Source organism: Indicator indicator, chromosome 1 (genome assembly GCF_027791375.1).
Source record: "Indicator indicator isolate 239-I01 chromosome 1, UM_Iind_1.1, whole genome shotgun sequence".
Lineage (NCBI taxonomy): Eukaryota > Metazoa > Chordata > Aves > Piciformes > Indicatoridae > Indicator > Indicator indicator.
The window spans coordinates 22,281,745-22,298,350 of NC_072010.1; the positions used below are offsets into that span (position 1 = coordinate 22,281,745).

General features: G+C 40.9%; 1 protein-coding gene across 1 annotated transcript in view; it reads right to left on the bottom strand.

Annotated features, from left to right (window-relative positions):
• Nucleotides 1-336: 336 nt before the first annotated feature.
• The window catches only part of USP12 (ubiquitin specific peptidase 12), a 39,999-nt gene continuing 23,729 nt past the window's right edge, over nt 337-16,606 (bottom strand). The window contains exons 6-10 of the mRNA XM_054390920.1: nt 5,943-6,019; nt 5,656-5,739; nt 3,166-3,363; nt 2,443-2,521; nt 337-438 (exon numbers count right to left, since the gene is read on the bottom strand). Of these exons, the coding sequence (XP_054246895.1) occupies nt 337-438; nt 2,443-2,521; nt 3,166-3,363; nt 5,656-5,739; nt 5,943-6,019 (540 nt within the window). The remainder of the gene's footprint in view (nt 439-2,442; nt 2,522-3,165; nt 3,364-5,655; nt 5,740-5,942; nt 6,020-16,606) is intronic.

Consider the following 16,606-nt stretch of genomic DNA (forward strand, 5'->3'; position numbering starts at 1 on the left):
GCCACTGAAGTCCATAAAAGGTTCTCCAGTGACCTTAATGGGCTTTGAATTAGGACCACAGAGATAGCATTACCTAACAGAAAACTCCTGGAAGAGTGGCTGGTATCTCTCTTTTTGCTTATGGGATGGAGTAGAGATGCGTTTTCAGCATGAAACCTGAGCAAATAAAATTAAAATGATACAAAGGTTTTAAGAATCCAAACTCTTTGCTTAGTTGTGTGCAAACTGTGCTACTGCCCCGGGACCTCCCTGCTTTCCTTTTGTTCAGTTCTTGTTTCAGTCCAAGTTAGAGAAGACGTGGGGCATAAAATTCTCTCTTCACTAACAGTTCCCCCCTCAATCCCGAGACTGATAGAAGAGGATGTAGCCAGATTCAGAGTTCTTTGAGATGTCTGACGTCAACCCGTAGAATTCTTCAATAGCTTGTGCATCAATTTTCTGTACATAAAAACCCAAAAATTTAAAGTAAGCAAACCTTGCATATACGTGACATTAAATTTCACTCTAAAAACTATTGCAAAAATGACTTTTATAACGTTACATAAAGTAATAAAATCCAGATGATTCTTAAACTTACTATGTTTCTCCTCTCTTATCAACTGCACAGAGGGTGGTGGCTATAAATACAAATTTTAAGTATTGCATGACCCTGCTATTGAGTGCAATCATAATTATGTGCATTGCTTGCTCAAATTTCACACAGAAAGACAATAGTATCTTATGAACACTTAATATGAATAATGTAAGTAACAAATATTAATTTCTAAATCTAAGCAGTGTAAGCTAATCAAGTACAGAGGAGAATACAGAAGGCAGAGAATGAAGGCTAACTTTTTCTGTGTTTCACACAGAATACTTGCTTGTGATGCTGTTAGCTTGGAAAGCCTCTTATAACCAAGATTTTGGGGGGAAAATGCAGACCTTCAGTTGAGAAGGTGGTAAGAGTATTATCTGATTTCCATTGTCATAATTTTTGGCTACAAAAGAAAGTGAAACTGAAAGAAAGCTCTCTTGCCATACTTTAAATCAAAAGCAATTAGGCTACAAAGAACAAAAAGACAAAAAAAATAAAAATTCCTTAAATAAAATCTACCAAATTGAATCTCATTTCTGTTATTCTGATAAAACTTCTTTCAGGAGGGAGGGAGCCATTCCAATTTGATGAACCACAGGCCTAAAAGTCAGTAAGATGCTTTAGATTTAAGAACAAAAAGATTCCTTCCTTCCTCTTTAGAAAGGCTACGAGGGAAAAAAAAAGGCAAAAAAAAAAAAAAAAACCAACAAACATTACTGCCAGGTATTTCTGCTTTGGAACTGGAAAGATTGTCCCTGATGTTTGTGAAATGATATGAGATCTACTAAAGCCCTCTGTTTTCCTTGGAGGAAAGTGAACTTTCGACCCTATCGAGACATCTCAATTTACAGTGTATCTTGGTAAGACACAGAGATAATCCTTTTATTTTCCTAACAGCTCTCTATATTTCCACATTTGCCATTTCCTGTGTGAAAAACCATCCAGAATCTGGCTTGGAGTTAAGAACTCTTCAACAGCCTTGACTCTGTCTGCCAATTAACAATCTAAGTCCAGTATCAATCTCACTACTTTTTTTCAATTATGTGGTTCTTGTTTATTTTAAGAAAAAGGTAAACTATTCATTTTATGCATTTAATAAAATCAAATAAAGTCAGGAAAAAGACTTGGACAGCAATCATACTTCTGTTCATGCTAAGCAGCCATAGGGGAAAAAAAGGAAGATGACAGAACAAGCATAAAAAGCTGAGATGGTATAATGTACAGACATCAGAAGTTTCTGCTCTTTCTCTCAATAAAGAATAAAAGGTAACTGATAAAACAAAGGTGATGTGGAAAATTTTCTAGGCATAGCCTGAAACTATCACAAAGTCAAAACCAGAGGCAAAAGCTTGTTTCACGGATTAACTTTTAAATTTTAGGGTGAAATTTCAAAAATCTTAAGTTTCTTCCTATTTTGTATTTGTTACACTTTGTCTGAAACAATCCAGGATACTAGATACAACAGCCTACCAGACTGATTCATTCTATTAAATAACATGCTCCTAGGAAATACGAGCAAATGGCTTGCTCCTAAAAAAGTGCCTTCAGAAAAGTACTGCAGTAAAGCCAATTATCTATTATCTTCATTTGCCACGTCCTCTGAGTACAGGAATAGTGTACTAAACAAAGTTGAAAGACAGTGTCCAAAGCAAAGAAACTTCTTTCAAGAAGTATAAAAACTAAAAAGTAATTCAAACTGTTGTACAGTCAAAGCATAAAATGCAGCTCTGCACTCACAGTTATTGCTCATTTAGACTGGGGTTGCATCCTCTTTTCATCAGCATACTGGTCCTTGCACTTTACATAATCAAATAGCTTGTGTGTTCTGGCTGGTATGAGAGAAAAGTCCAGGGTTACACAGAACTTACCTCAACAATATCATCATCAAAAAGCAACCAAAAATCATGACTCTTCACTATTGCAATATAATGTCCTCTGTTAGGGCCACTGTAAAATAAAATTAGAATACAGAAAGTAACACACAGGTATATAGAAACGTGTTTCATTAAAGATTTTTTTTTTCTTGTAGAAAAGCAATACTTAACAGTAATTAAAGCAGCTGCCACCACCCTCACTTCAAGAAAGACAATGAGTTGCTGGAGCATATCCAGAGAAGGGCAACAAAGCTGATGAAGGGTCTGTAGAACAGTTTTAGGAGGAGCAGCTGAGGAACTGAATTTGGGCAGACTGAAGAAAAGGAGGCTGAGGGGAGACCTTCTCATTCCCTGCTTCTCACTCTGTACAACTACATGAATGGAGGTTGTAGCAAGGTGAGTATTGGTCTCTTCTTGCTAGTAACAAGTTCATAGGATGAAAGGAAATGGCCTCAAGTTGAACTAGGAGAGGTTTAGATTGGATATTATAAAAAATGTCTTCACTGAAAGGGTTATCAAAACTCTGGAATAGGCTCCCCAGGGAGGTGGTTGAATAGCCATTTCTGGAGGTGTTTAAAAGATGAATGAATGTCCTAAAAGAAGGACTTGGTAGAGTTAGATAACGGTTGGACTCGATGGCCTTAAAGGCCTTTTTACACCTAGCTGATTCTGTGGGTCTATAACTATAAAAAAAATCCTTTGTGTAAATGTTATTACCTTCCACAATGAACTACCACAGCCACAAGGTCATACATTCTGTCAGGATTGGTTGCATCTCCTGAGGTGTTAAATAAACGAAGCTCTAAAGGAAAAACTACTCTATAAGAGAGTTTTGTGTATCGATGCAGCTGATCCATGTATTTAAATCTCTTCAAATGGAGAGCTAGAATCATAGGCAGCTTTTTTACTTTCATCCTGAAAAAAATAAATAAAAAAAAAAACAACAGTATTTCCCATATTCATCCAAAATGTTCAGCAGATACCAACAAACTGGAAACCTCTTACTGAAGTCTTAAAAAAAAAATTTGCAAGCATTAACAAGAACAGCCATGATGAATCCCCATCATAATTTAGACATAATGACTGCATGCACAGAATTCAAGTTTTAAACATACCTACATACAGCTTTTCTGAGTTCTTGAAAAACAAAAACTAATCCTACTTGGTATACAGTGGAGGTATAGCAACAAAGTTGTTCCAGAGATCCTATTCCAACTGAATTTCTCAGCATACCAGCCAAGACAAACAAACTTCACCTTGTTACATATGTATTAGTCCATGTTTTCATATTAAGCCATTCATTTAACATTGCCAAGGGGTACAAATAGCCTACTGTTATTCACCTTACCTCATGCTACCCAAACAAGATAATGCTGTGCTTTAGCATAGTATGGCAGTCAAAGCCAGAAAATGATAATCTAGTTTTACTGAGGGCTCACTGGCTGTTTTCCCTAGTCTGAGGTATTCAGATCTTGCACGACTGCCTACAAATCCTGGTCAGCCAACCATAGCTGGTCTGGCACGAAACACAGACTTACACTCTCTGGTCCGTAAATTCACTTGTACTAACAGAGCAACCAAACTAGAACACTCTGCTTCTTGGCACATGTAATTACCTTAGGTCAGCACTATGCTGAATTTTTCAAACTGCCTTCAGCCTTAAAAGGTAGCTGAAAAGTCTCAACAATACAGCCCAGGTTTCAGACGCATCTACTGAGACAGTATTTTCAAAAAGTCAGGAAATATGTTTGTAGAAGACAATCCTTTTCCAAAAGATGGGGAGCTGGGGACAAAAGCCTTCAAAAACTCACCTTCCTTTCCTTTTTCCCATTAAACTTAGCCTGATAATAACCTGTAGGAAACCCTATTAGGCTCAAGTTTTCTTCCTGGCCTACAAGGGAACCAGGAAATGAAAAAAACTGTAGAAGAGCAGAAAGATGACAGAAGGAACTATTTTTAGGGAGAGTTAAATTTTTACTATATTACTGAGATATGGATATAATTTCTGCTTTCTTTCAAAATGAAATTCTCTTCTTATAATGCAATGTGTTTGATAATAGGAGCTGTTTCAGTGATGAAAAAATTCACTACACTACCTTCACAAGTTCAGCAGCCACTATCACAGATAAACTACATGTTATAGAGATAGAAGAAAATTATTGACTAGTGAAACTGAACTGAAGTTCCACATGAAAAGTAAAATATAAACAATAAAAGGTGTATTTTTCTAATATGGTAGTGCCTCTAGTACAGGTTTAAGTCAACATAGCTTATATTGGCCAGGGATCACATTACCTCCCACACAGGAAAAGAGCTAATGCAACACAAAACAACAGGACAGACCTGGCCTTGCAACTCTCTAATACGCACCAATTAGTAAGCTTAAGCAAGATGTGAAGACAGGCTTTGCAAATGAGATACGCCAAAAGCCATGTGCTGAATCTATGGTAAACCACATAAACAGAATCAGTGGTACAACCAGTAGAGCATGTCAGTGTCCCTACCACTTCCTACAAATACTTTCTCAGATAATAAATACCACATGGTACACAAAATCTGAGGTTTTTCAGAGGTGTAAACAAGACTAGAAAAATCATTGGGCAAACCAGCACTGTTTTTAAACATAATGAATTTCAGGCTTCTACAGAGCTTCTGATGCTTTTCAGAAGCACTGTCAAGCAAAAGTTTAGCACTATTAACTACACACCTTTAAGAAATCAGAAAGCTGGTTACCAAAGAAAGCTACAAGCCTCATTCTGACTGAATCATAAAAAAAAAATAATCTATCAAATTCTGACAGCAATTGGAAAAAAAAATTATTATCAAGATAAAACCAAATTTGGAATGTCACATGAAACCAGTCAGTTTTTCATTACTACCCATATCCATTGATTAGCCTCTGGCAGCTTGTTTTAACTTGTCTTTTTAACTTAATTTTGGACTGAAGACTATTCTTTTCCTCATTTGTAAAATAAATAATGATCAAAGGAGTCCCAAAATGCTTTACATGGATTCTCTTCGCTCAGGGAAATAGGCTCATTGAATCCAAGCAAGAGGAATGAAACCAAGTTACTCTTACGTAGAAGAAGAATGAGAAATATTAAGGGGAAAAGAACATTCTCCTTCTGCCTCAAAGACATATACAAGGAAATACAGAGTATTTTCATGAAATGCAGAGGTTATTTTTTCCCTCAGAGTCTGATGTACCTTTTATGTGCTTCTTGTTTACTGCGACATTCTTCACAGTAGTATTTGTATTCACTGCACAGAGTTTCTGTATTGCTGAAACCCCTGAATGGGAAAAAAAAAAGAAAAAAAAAAAAAAGAAATATTAGCTTCTTACCTGAAATACACATATTAACACATACCGTATAAACAAAATTGTATACTCTTAAGTGTGTATAAGCTAGAATTTACTGAGTCCTTTAAATTTGTAGTTTTGCTTCCTGAAAGACAAACCAAAAAGAACCCAAAAATCAGATTTTTGCACCTACCTTAAACAATGAGTGATTGAAGTATTCTGCTCCACATCAACTGAAAGATCTAAGAAGTCTTCATCTTTGCTGCTTATCTGCCATAACAGATAAAGTTAAAGCAAGTTATATCAATTTACTTCTCTCTTTCAGTACTGTTTTCTAGTCACATAATGCATTTTTCACCTTGCAACAGCCTTTTAAATATTGTCACAAGTGGCTTTTCTATTTTAGAGGTTTCCTAGATGTCTGTTTCTGATTTTGTTCAGGAAGAAGGAAGTGTGTATGTGTGGCCTGACATAATGCCAATTGTCATTATGCTGTGATTTCAACTCAACAATACTAATGCCAAGTTCCTTCAACACCTCACTTTTTTCAAAAGAATACAATCACTGGGGTTCTTCTGTGTAATCACAGAATGCTTTGGAAGGCTCTTTTAAAGGTCAGCTAGTCCAACTTCCCTGCAGTGAGCAGGAACACTCTCAACTAGACCAAACTGCTCAGAACTCTGTTCAACCTGACTTTCAACGTTTCCATGGACAGGGCAACCACCACCTCTCTGGGTAATCTGTTTCAGTGTTTCACCACCTCACTGTAAAAAATGTCTTCCTTATATCTAATATTAATCTCCCCTCTTTTAGGTTAAAACCCTTCCTCTTTATCGTGTCACAACCAGACCTGCTCAAAAGACCGTCCCTATTTTTCTAATAGGTCCTCTGTAAGTACTGAGAGGCCAAAATATGATCACCTCAGAGCCTTCTCTTTTCCAGATTTAACAAACCCAACTCTCAATCTTTCTTCACAGGAGAGGTGTTCCAGCCCTTGGATCATTTTTGTGGCCCTCCTCTGGACCTGCTCCAACAGATGCATGTGCCTGTGCTACGGACTCCAGAGCTGGACATAGTACTCCAGGTGAGGCCTCATCAGAGTGGAGCAGAGCAGCAGAATTACCTTCCTCAACCTGCTGGCCACACTGTCACCTCTGTTCTTCCTCTATGATTCCCTTCAGCTAAAAAGTTCTGTATTTGCATATCATAATGCCCCTAATAAACAGCACAAACATCTAGAAGCCTCTATCTGGCTAGATTCATACTCTTAAATGAGCTATACATAGCATTTTTTTTTGTAAATGACAGCTTGGGACTTAGTCTGACAGAGGCAGAATAGTGCATAGGCATTTCTTACAAAACTGTAAGAATAACTAAGCGAAAAACAGAAAATCCTGGAAGTGGAGAATAAATTCCATCACAAATCCTGAAAAATGATGAAAGAGGAAACCCACAGCTCCCCTGAAAATCAACAATGTTATTAAAAGGTTTAGGAAATAGCAATCTGCAACCTTAACTTTTGTTTGCTAGCGTTTCTTCCCTATATCAAGAAATACTTAATGCCACCGATGAGAATGTTCTCTGCCTTTTGTAACTCCTAGCTATGAAAGTACTTTTACATCAGACACTTGGCTGCAGTTTCTTGATTGAAAGCATTAAAAGTTAAAACATGTGAGGTTTATGTTCCCTTTTTAATTTGGAATAAAAATAAAGTTGGAAAGTTGTTCTCTCATTATCAAGATGAGAAACACATAGCTCCTAAGGGCAGCACAAATGGAGAACAAAAAGAATAAAATTCAGATGAGCAAAAGAACTGTTTTTGAGACTTAATACTGTTGAGCAAATCCAAAAACTTACAAAAATAAATTAAAAGCTTCTGCTAGTACCTTTGAGAGGACTGGGCAAGGATTCCTCCCTTCCATGTAAGTGTACATGTAAAAAAGATAGGTCACTATAGCACATCTATTTAGTAATTTAGAAGTTGAAGTGTAACATTTTTACTTTTAAAGGGATCACAGACCATGTATGGAAAACTTCCAAGATGTTTTCTAGGGTGGAAAAAATCCAAAATAAAAAACCACTTGCATCTTCAGTGCACTGCACACTTCATGCCTTCAGGGATGTACTATGGTTCAGGTGTGTGGACAGTTCTTAAAAATATCCCATTGCAAAACACTTTTGGAATTATCAAACTTGAGTTAATAACACTAAGAACTCTGGTGGAAATCATCTTAGCCTAGGGATTAAACATGACTCAGAAAAAAAATCAGTTTTAGAAAATTGCTGCACTCTTCAGCTAGGACAGCTGGAATTAAGGAGTCACGTGATCAGTGTTATTCAGACATACAATTTGCCCCACACAGAAGTGTAAGGGTGCGAAGGAGACAGAGAAGAAGAATGGGATGTCTTACACTTGATTAAGAAGAGATCAGTCCTGAGACCAGAAGTTGGCAAAAGGAATTCTTCTATTATTAGCGTTAATACTGCCTTAAAGAACTTCCCTCAGGTTAGCCAGTCCAGTGTGCACTACTGATGATGAGGAACCATTAAAGGCTTTATTGGAAAGCCAAGCAGATTTTTTCCATCTGTGTTGAGCATTTAGAAATTGCTATTCTTAACTGTAAGAATTTTAAAATATTAGTATTTGAACAGTACTCTTTTTTTCAACATTACAGTTTTAACTTTTTTAAAAAAGAACAATTATTAGAAGTCACCCTCCACTCTAACTAGCCCATCTTCCCACCTCTTCTGAAGAGGTTCTGTTTCAAATAAACATCATTAAGTTCCTTCAACTAAAGTTACCACTGCTATATATTTCGATCACCTACAGAATGAAAAAAAGATGGACACGGTCACACGACCTCATCACTTGCAGAATTAAGCCCCGAAGTGTTCAAAAAGCTATCTTAGTGCTCCTAACAAGAGCATCTGAATAGTAAGAATTTGGATGTTCTGGTCACAAGTGGTGTTCCTCAGTGCTCAGTGTTGGGACAACTTCTGTTTAACAACTTTCTTGATGATCTTGATGAAGACATAGAGTGTGTCATCAGTAAGTTTGCAGATGACACGAGTTAGGTGGGAGTGTTGATCTGCACCAGGGTAGGGAGTCTCTACAGAGGGACTTGGATAGATTGGATTGATGGATCAATGTTAATGGGATGAGCTTCAGCAAGGCCAAATGCCAGGTCCTGCACTTGGGTCACAACAACCCCAGCAATGCTACAGGCTTGGGGAAGTGTGGCTGGAAAGCTGTCTGGCAGAAAGGGACCTGGGGGTTCTTATTGACAAGCAACTGAATATGAGCAAACAGTGTGTCCAGGTGGCCAAGAAAGGCAGTGGCATCCTGGCTTGCATAACAAATGCTGCGTCCAGCAGGAGTAGGGAGGTGATTGTCCCCTTGTACTGAGCTCTCACAAGGCCACACCTTGAGTATTGTGTCCAGTTTTGGGCACCTCAATACAAGAGAGATGTGGAGGGGCTGGAGCGAGTGCAGAGGAGGGCAACGAAGCTGGGGAAAGGCCTGGAGAATAAATCTGATGAAGAGTGACTGAGGGAGCTGGGGCTGTTTAGAGTTTAAAAAAGAAAAGGCTGAGGGGAGACGTCATTGCTGTTTACAGCTACCTGAAAGGACGTTGTGGAGAGGTAATTAGTGATGGAACAAGAGGGAACAGCCTCAAGTTGCAACTGGGTAGGTTTAGACTGGACATTAGGAAATTTTTTTTCCACAGAAAGAGTGGTCAGGCATTGGAATGTGCTGCCCAGAGAGGTGGTTGAGTCACCAGCCTGGATGTGTTTAAAGGTCGTTTGGATGTGGTGCTTGTGGATATGGTTTAGGGGTGAACCTTGTAGAGTAGGGTTATCAATTGGACTTGGTGATCCTGAGGGTCTTTTCCAACCTGAATGTTTCTCTGATTCTGTGATAAAGGGGATGGTTATATTGTTCTCACATCAAGGACATAATCTGCACTTAAAACAGCTCAGCTGTACTTTGACAATTAATGCCACATAGAACAGAAACCTTAGAAGGCTAAGGCTCATGGAATCTGTGTTTCTCTCAGTGTGATGGTTTGAAACTGTCTTTTTAATTTTTCCTTGCAAAGTTCAAAACAGAGAAAGTGAAAGAATGTAAATAAGTCACTATTGGGTGTAAGAAAGCAAAATAACGATTGTTCTAAACACTTCCATTGGATAGATAGAAATGTTTAAGAACTATTACCCAAAACAAAGTAGGCACTCGGCACATTCTGCGTTCGGCAGTGGGGGCAGTTGCTGGGCTGTCTGGCTGCTGTTTCTTCTTCTCTTCTGGCTGAAGATAACACACTGACCTTGGCAGCTAAGTTAACAACTTTCTGCTTAACTAACTCTGCTTCTCTGTCCAGGGGGGTCTGGGGGGGAAGCTCCTGGGAGAGGGAGGCCCCTTTGGGAGGGTCCCCTTGGGGGGAAGCAAAGGGAGATCGATTGTGCTTTTTCTGTTGATTGTATATATTTGTGAATGTTGTGAATTTTGTATATTTGTACATATTCATTGCATTTCATTGTAGATTTTAGACTCTGCTTGTAAATACAGCTTTTCATTTGCTTCCAGACTGGGCTAGCCTGGTTATTGTCGGTGGGGGGGGAATTTCAGCTCACACCGACACACTTTTTATTTTTGGCGCTCCAACTCGGGGCTCGATTGCTTGTGATTTATTTCTGCTCAGATTAGGAAGCAAAATGAAGCTGTTTTGGATTTTGAGTAATTTTATTTCCTCTGTTATCAGTGTGATTGTTTACAGATGGGCTGTTTCCTGCATGATAGACAAGATTGTGAGATATGTGGCATATAAGTCATTTCTTTGGGTTAAGAACAAGTTACTGAATGTTGGTGAATTCTGTTATGGTCTTATTGGGCTAAGAAGCTATGGTAACTCAACTATGGATCTGCTAGCAGACACATATGAGTTTGTTACTCCTCTTACAACTACAGAGGGTCCTTGGAACCAGTGGTACCCTAGATATCTTGTGCTAGCCTTAATCTTAAATTTGTTGCTTCTTGGAATAATCATATGGCTACTGATAGCACTGTATCAAGAAAGACATAAGGCTACTTGCTCTTCCAACTCTGCTGTGAATGTGAAAACCAAGCCAGTAAATTTGGTTGCCACTATCACCAGAAAGCGTAAAGGAGATGCAGATGCTGCAGGAGATGGTGCAGATGGAGATGAGGGTCCTTCTACTCAGGATCCCTCTGTTAAGAAAGATCCTTCTGGTGAGGAAGAGAGGGTTAGCCTTAAAACTCTGGTAGACCTCTTGAGACCCCACATGGATGATGGAGATGTAGGTCAGGATGTAGACCCTGGTAGATTAGCAACTGCTGGTAGTGCCTCTGAACTCAAAGAAATTCAACGGAGGATTAAAATAGGATTATGGGGACAGCGACCTCAGGATGATGATGATGATGATGATGAGGATGACATACAGTCAGCTAATGCACCCAGACAGGAAATTAGACATGTGAGGAAGGATTACATCAGAGGAGATAATGAGCCAGTCCTGTCTTGGCTAGCCAGGTGTTTTGATATGGGAGCCCCAGCATTGGTGGTAGGCGACAAGTCGGCCTCTCAGTTGGGGATGCTCTCAAAGGATACAGGCATAGACAGGCACCTAGGCAAGTGCATTGGTAAAGTTTCTCTGTGGGCACGCCTCCTACTGGCAGTCTCGCTGAGGTACCCCAGCAGAGATGATTTACCATGGAACCCTAAGCCTTGGACCACAATAGCTGAGGGAATCAAGCATCTGAGAGAGTTTGCTGTGAGAGAAGTAATGTATGGAGATCATAAGACTCTGAATCCTGATGAAATTCCTGTTGGAACAGGCCTTGCCAAAAAGCTCATTAAGCTTGCTCCTCCTAATTATGCTACTATTCTGGCAAGCAGGATTGTGGCAAGAAATTATGGTGGAGTGCCTCCCACTGTTGGCTATTTCACTGACCAAATGAGGCAATTGGAGGATAGTCTTGCACGTACTTCTTTGGTTTCAGCCATTGAAACTTTGTCTGGAAAGATTGAGAATTGCATGAAAGAGCTGAAGGAGGAATTTAAAACCTCCATATCCAACTTGATGAAGGGGGATGATTCTGATTCCTCTTCCTCCAGATGGATACAAGTTTCAGCTGTTAGGAACAGACGTGCTCCAAGAAGGCCATTCCAGAATAGGTCAAACCAAAACAGACAGCAGAGGCAATCACGTGGCAGTATCTGGATAACTCTGCGTGATCAGTTTGGTGAGAACATGAACAGATGGGATGGTCAACCAACTTCTGATCTTTTCAAGAGGTTACGGGAGCTGCAGAGGGGCAGATCCCGAGGTAGCAATACCAGGAGGATAGCTGTCGCTTCTTCAGTTTCCCAGAACAACTCTGATAGCTCCAACAGTGATCCTAATTCTGGTGCTGGACGTTGTGCCAGCTGTACATGTGGATGTAATCCCCACCATTAGGGGTGCCCTGCCTTCCGCCAGGGGGAGGTAAGGGATAATGGAGATAACAGAATCTATTGGGATGTGTACATCCAGTGGCCTGGCACTTCAAAATTTCAGAAGTACAGGGCCTTGGTTGACACAGGAGCTCAGTGCACCATAATACCATCAAATTATCAAGGGGGAGAATCTATAACTATTCAGGGAGTCACTGGTGGATCTCAAGAGTTGTTTAAGATAGAGGTTGATATAAGTTTAACTGGGAAGCAGTGGAAGAAACATACTATTGTAACAGGTCCTAATGCACCTTGTATTTTGGGAATTGACTTTCTGAGAGAAGGGCGTTTTAAAGACCCTAAGGGTTACAAATGGGCTTTTGGAATAGCAACTGTAGAAATTGATGGAGGAAAATTGAAGTTGTCCATTAGACCTGAGCTTTCAGATGAATCTGCAGTTGTGGGACAACATGAGATAGAGGATGTAAAGCTGCCGGTTGCTTCTCAAACTGTGCATCACAGACAATACAGAACCAACCGTGACTCTTTGGTGCCCATTCAAAACTTGATTCGTCAGTTGGAGAGTCAGAAGGTCATCAGCAAAACTCATTCACCTTTCAACAGTCCAGTCTGGCCTGTGAGAAAGCAGAATGGAGAGTGGCGTCTGACAGTTGATTTCCGTGCCTTGAATGAAGTAACTCCACACATGAGTGCAGCTGTACCAGACATGATGGAACTCCAATATGAGCTGGAATCCAAGCAGGCCAAATGGTATGCTACCATAGACATTGCTAATGCTTTCTTCTCTATTCCCATAGCAGAGGAATGCAGGCCTCAGTTTGCTTTCACCTGGAGAGGCATTCAGTACACATTCAATCGTTTGCCCCAGGGGTGGATTCACAGTTCAACCATCTGCCATGCAGTGATCCATGATGCTTTGGAGAAAGGTGGAGCTCCAGAACACATTCAGTTCATCGATGACATCATCGTCTGGGGTGAGAGTGCTGAAGAAGTCTTCGAGAAAGGTAATAAAATCCTTGACATTCTCTTGCAAGCTGGTTTCGCTATCAAGCGAGACAAGGTGAAAGGACCTGCCAGAGAAATCCAGTTTCTGGGAGTGCGGTGGCAAGATGGTCGCCGTCACATCCCAATGGATGTGATAAACAGAGTCTCCACCATGGCAAATCCCATCAACAAGAAAGAAACTCTGCGCTTCCTAGGCATAGTGGGATTTTGGAGACTGCACATTCCTGGATACAGTCAGATTGTGAAACCTCTCTATGATGTGACTCGAAAGAGAAACAGTTTCCAATGGGGTCCTGAGCAACAAGCAGCCTTTGACCAGATCAAGCGAGAGGTAGTCCAAGCGATGGGTCTGGGACCTGTCCGAACTGGTCCAGACATTAAGAACATTCTGTACACGGCCGCGAGTGACAATGGTCCAACCTGGTGCTTATGGCAAAGAGCTCCAGGGGAGACACGAGGACGTCCTCTTGGTTTCTGGGGTCGTGGCTACAGAGGCTCAGAGGCAAACTACACTCCAACAGAGAAAGAGATTTTAGCTGCTTATGAAGGAGTGAAAGCTGCTTCTGAAGTGATCGGAACTGAGTCACAACTTCTTCTAGCTCCTAGATTGCCAGTTCTGAATTGGATGTTCAAAGGCAAAGGTTCTTCACCACATCATGCAACAGATGCTACCTGGTCTAAGTGGATGGCTCTGATAACACAGAGAGCTCGAATGGGAAATCTCGAAAGGCCTGGTTTGGTGGAGGTGATCACAAACTGGCCAGAAGGCACAAGCTGTGCAAAACCTCCAGAGGAGGGAGTAACTCGTGCTGAGGAAGCTCCTCCTTACAGTGATCTGTCTGATGATGAAAAGAGATATGCTTTGTTCACAGACGGTTCCTGTCGTCTGGTTGGGAACAAGCGGAGATGGAAATCTGCAGTGTGGAGCCCAACGCGCAGAGTTGCAGAAGCGAGAGATGGAGAAGGAGAATCCAGTCAATTTGCAGAGGTAAAAGCTGTCCAGCTAGCTCTTAACATAGCTGAACGTGAGAGATGGCCAAAGCTTTATCTCTACACCGACTCGTGGATGGTAGCCAATGCCTTGTGGGGTTGGCTGAAAGACTGGAAAAAGAATGGCTGGCAGAGGAAAGGAAAGCCAATCTGGGCTGCAGATCTGTGGCAAGACATTGCTGCTCGCATTGAGAGAATCCCAGTGAAAGTGAGACACATCGATGCTCACATTCCTAAGAGCAAAGCTACTGAAGAACAACAACACAACCATCAGGCAGATCTAGCTGCAAGAGTTTTCCAGGTGGACACAAACTCTGATCCTGATCTTGACTGGAAACACCGAGGTGAGCTGTTCTTAGCTCGGTGGGCCCATGACTCGTCAGGACATCAAGGCAGAGATGCAACCTACCGATGGGCTCGTGACAGATCCATTGACATTTCCATGGATGCTATCACACAAGTCATCCATGACTGTGACATTTGTGCTGCTATTAAGCAGGCAAAGCGGATCAAGCCCTTGTGGTACGGTGACCGATGGTCCAAGTACAAGTATGGTGAAGCCTGGCAGATTGACTACATCACTCTACCTCGTTCTCGATCTGGTAAGCAGTATGTGCTGACTATGGTAGAGGCAAGCACTGGATGGCTGGAAACTTATCCAGTTCCTCATGCAACTGCACGTAACACCATTCTTGGTCTGGAAAGACAAATCCTGTGGAGACACGGAACTCCAGAGAGGATTGAGTCGGACAACGGAACTCATTTCAAGAACAATCTTGTAAAAAACTGGGCCAAAGAGCACGGCATTGAGTGGATATTCCACATTCCCTACTATGCACCAGCTGCAGGGAAGATCGAACGCTACAACGGTTTGCTGAAAACCACTCTCAAAGCCACGGGGGGTGGATCTTTGAAAAAGTGGGAGAAACATTTAGCACAAGCAACCTGGTTGGTGAATAGTAGAGGTTCAGTGAATCGAGCTGGACCTGCCCAATCAGATTTGTTGCGAAAGGAAGAAGGTGATAGAGTTCCTGTTATCAGAGAAAAGAATCTGTTAGGCAAAACGGTTTGGGTATTTTCTCCTTCAGGAGAGGCCAAACCTGTCCGAGGGGTGGTTTCTGCTGAAGGTCCTGGTCACACCTACTGGGTGATGCAAGAAAATGGTGAAATTCAGTGTATTCCACAAAGAAATCTAACTTTGGCTGAGAGAGGTTAAATTCGGAGTGTTGCGCAGATACAGCATCACGCCCAAGAGGAGAGTTCATGAGATCTACGGTGCACGAACCCTGAGAGCCCTGAGTCACCTGAGAGTCCCTGTTCCTTCCTTCGCTCCATCTGCGAGGAAACAAGCTGTTTGCTGTTTTTCCTGTGATTTGACTCTTTTGAATCATCTACATCTGAGATAGCCGGAATGGACTATGGTCTTTATTCACCAACTGTTGTAGATATTATTTTAGATTAGATAAATGATAGTAGCAGCCAATGGAATTGTTTAGAAGGGGTGGACTGTGATGGTTTGAAACTGTCTTTTTAATTTTTCCTTGCAAAGTTCAAAACAGAGAAAGTGAAAGAATGTAAATAAGTCACTATTGGGTGTAAGAAAGCAAAATAACGATTGTTCTAAACACTTCCATTGGATAGATAGAAATGTTTAAGAACTATTACCCAAAACAAAGTAGGCACTCGGCACATTCTGCGTTCGGCAGTGGGGGCAGTTGCTGGGCTGTCTGGCTGCTGTTTCTTCTTCTCTTCTGGCTGAAGATAACACACTGACCTTGGCAGCTAAGTTAACAACTTTCTGCTTAACTAACTCTGCTTCTCTGTCCAGGGGGGTCTGGGGGGGAAGCTCCTGGGAGAGGGAGGCCCCTTTGGGAGGGTCCCCTTGGGGGGAAGCAAAGGGAGATCGATTGTGCTTTTTCTGTTGATTGTATATATTTGTGAATGTTGTGAATTTTGTATATTTGTACATATTCATTGCATTTCATTGTAGATTTTAGACTCTGCTTGTAAATACAGCTTTTCATTTGCTTCCAGACTGGGCTAGCCTGGTTATTGTCGGTGGGGGGGGAATTTCAGCTCACACCGACACACTCAGTTTGGAATTTCACTAGCAATGTGAATCAGATCACTGACAAAAAAGCTTTTGCAACTGCAGATTCCCATCTGTGCTGAGACAGAAACTATTTTTAAATGAAGCTGAAACAATGGGCATGATTTATCTTGGTAAGACATAGATAAGGCTTCTATAGTATTCCTGTAAGAGACACCACTGAGATCTTCTGTATTTCCTTCTCTCAGTCCAGAGCAGAGCTGAGACAAAGAATTCTATGTCCTATAGTGAACACAAGACTACCAGCTGGAGAAAAACATTATCAATATGTTTGGTGGT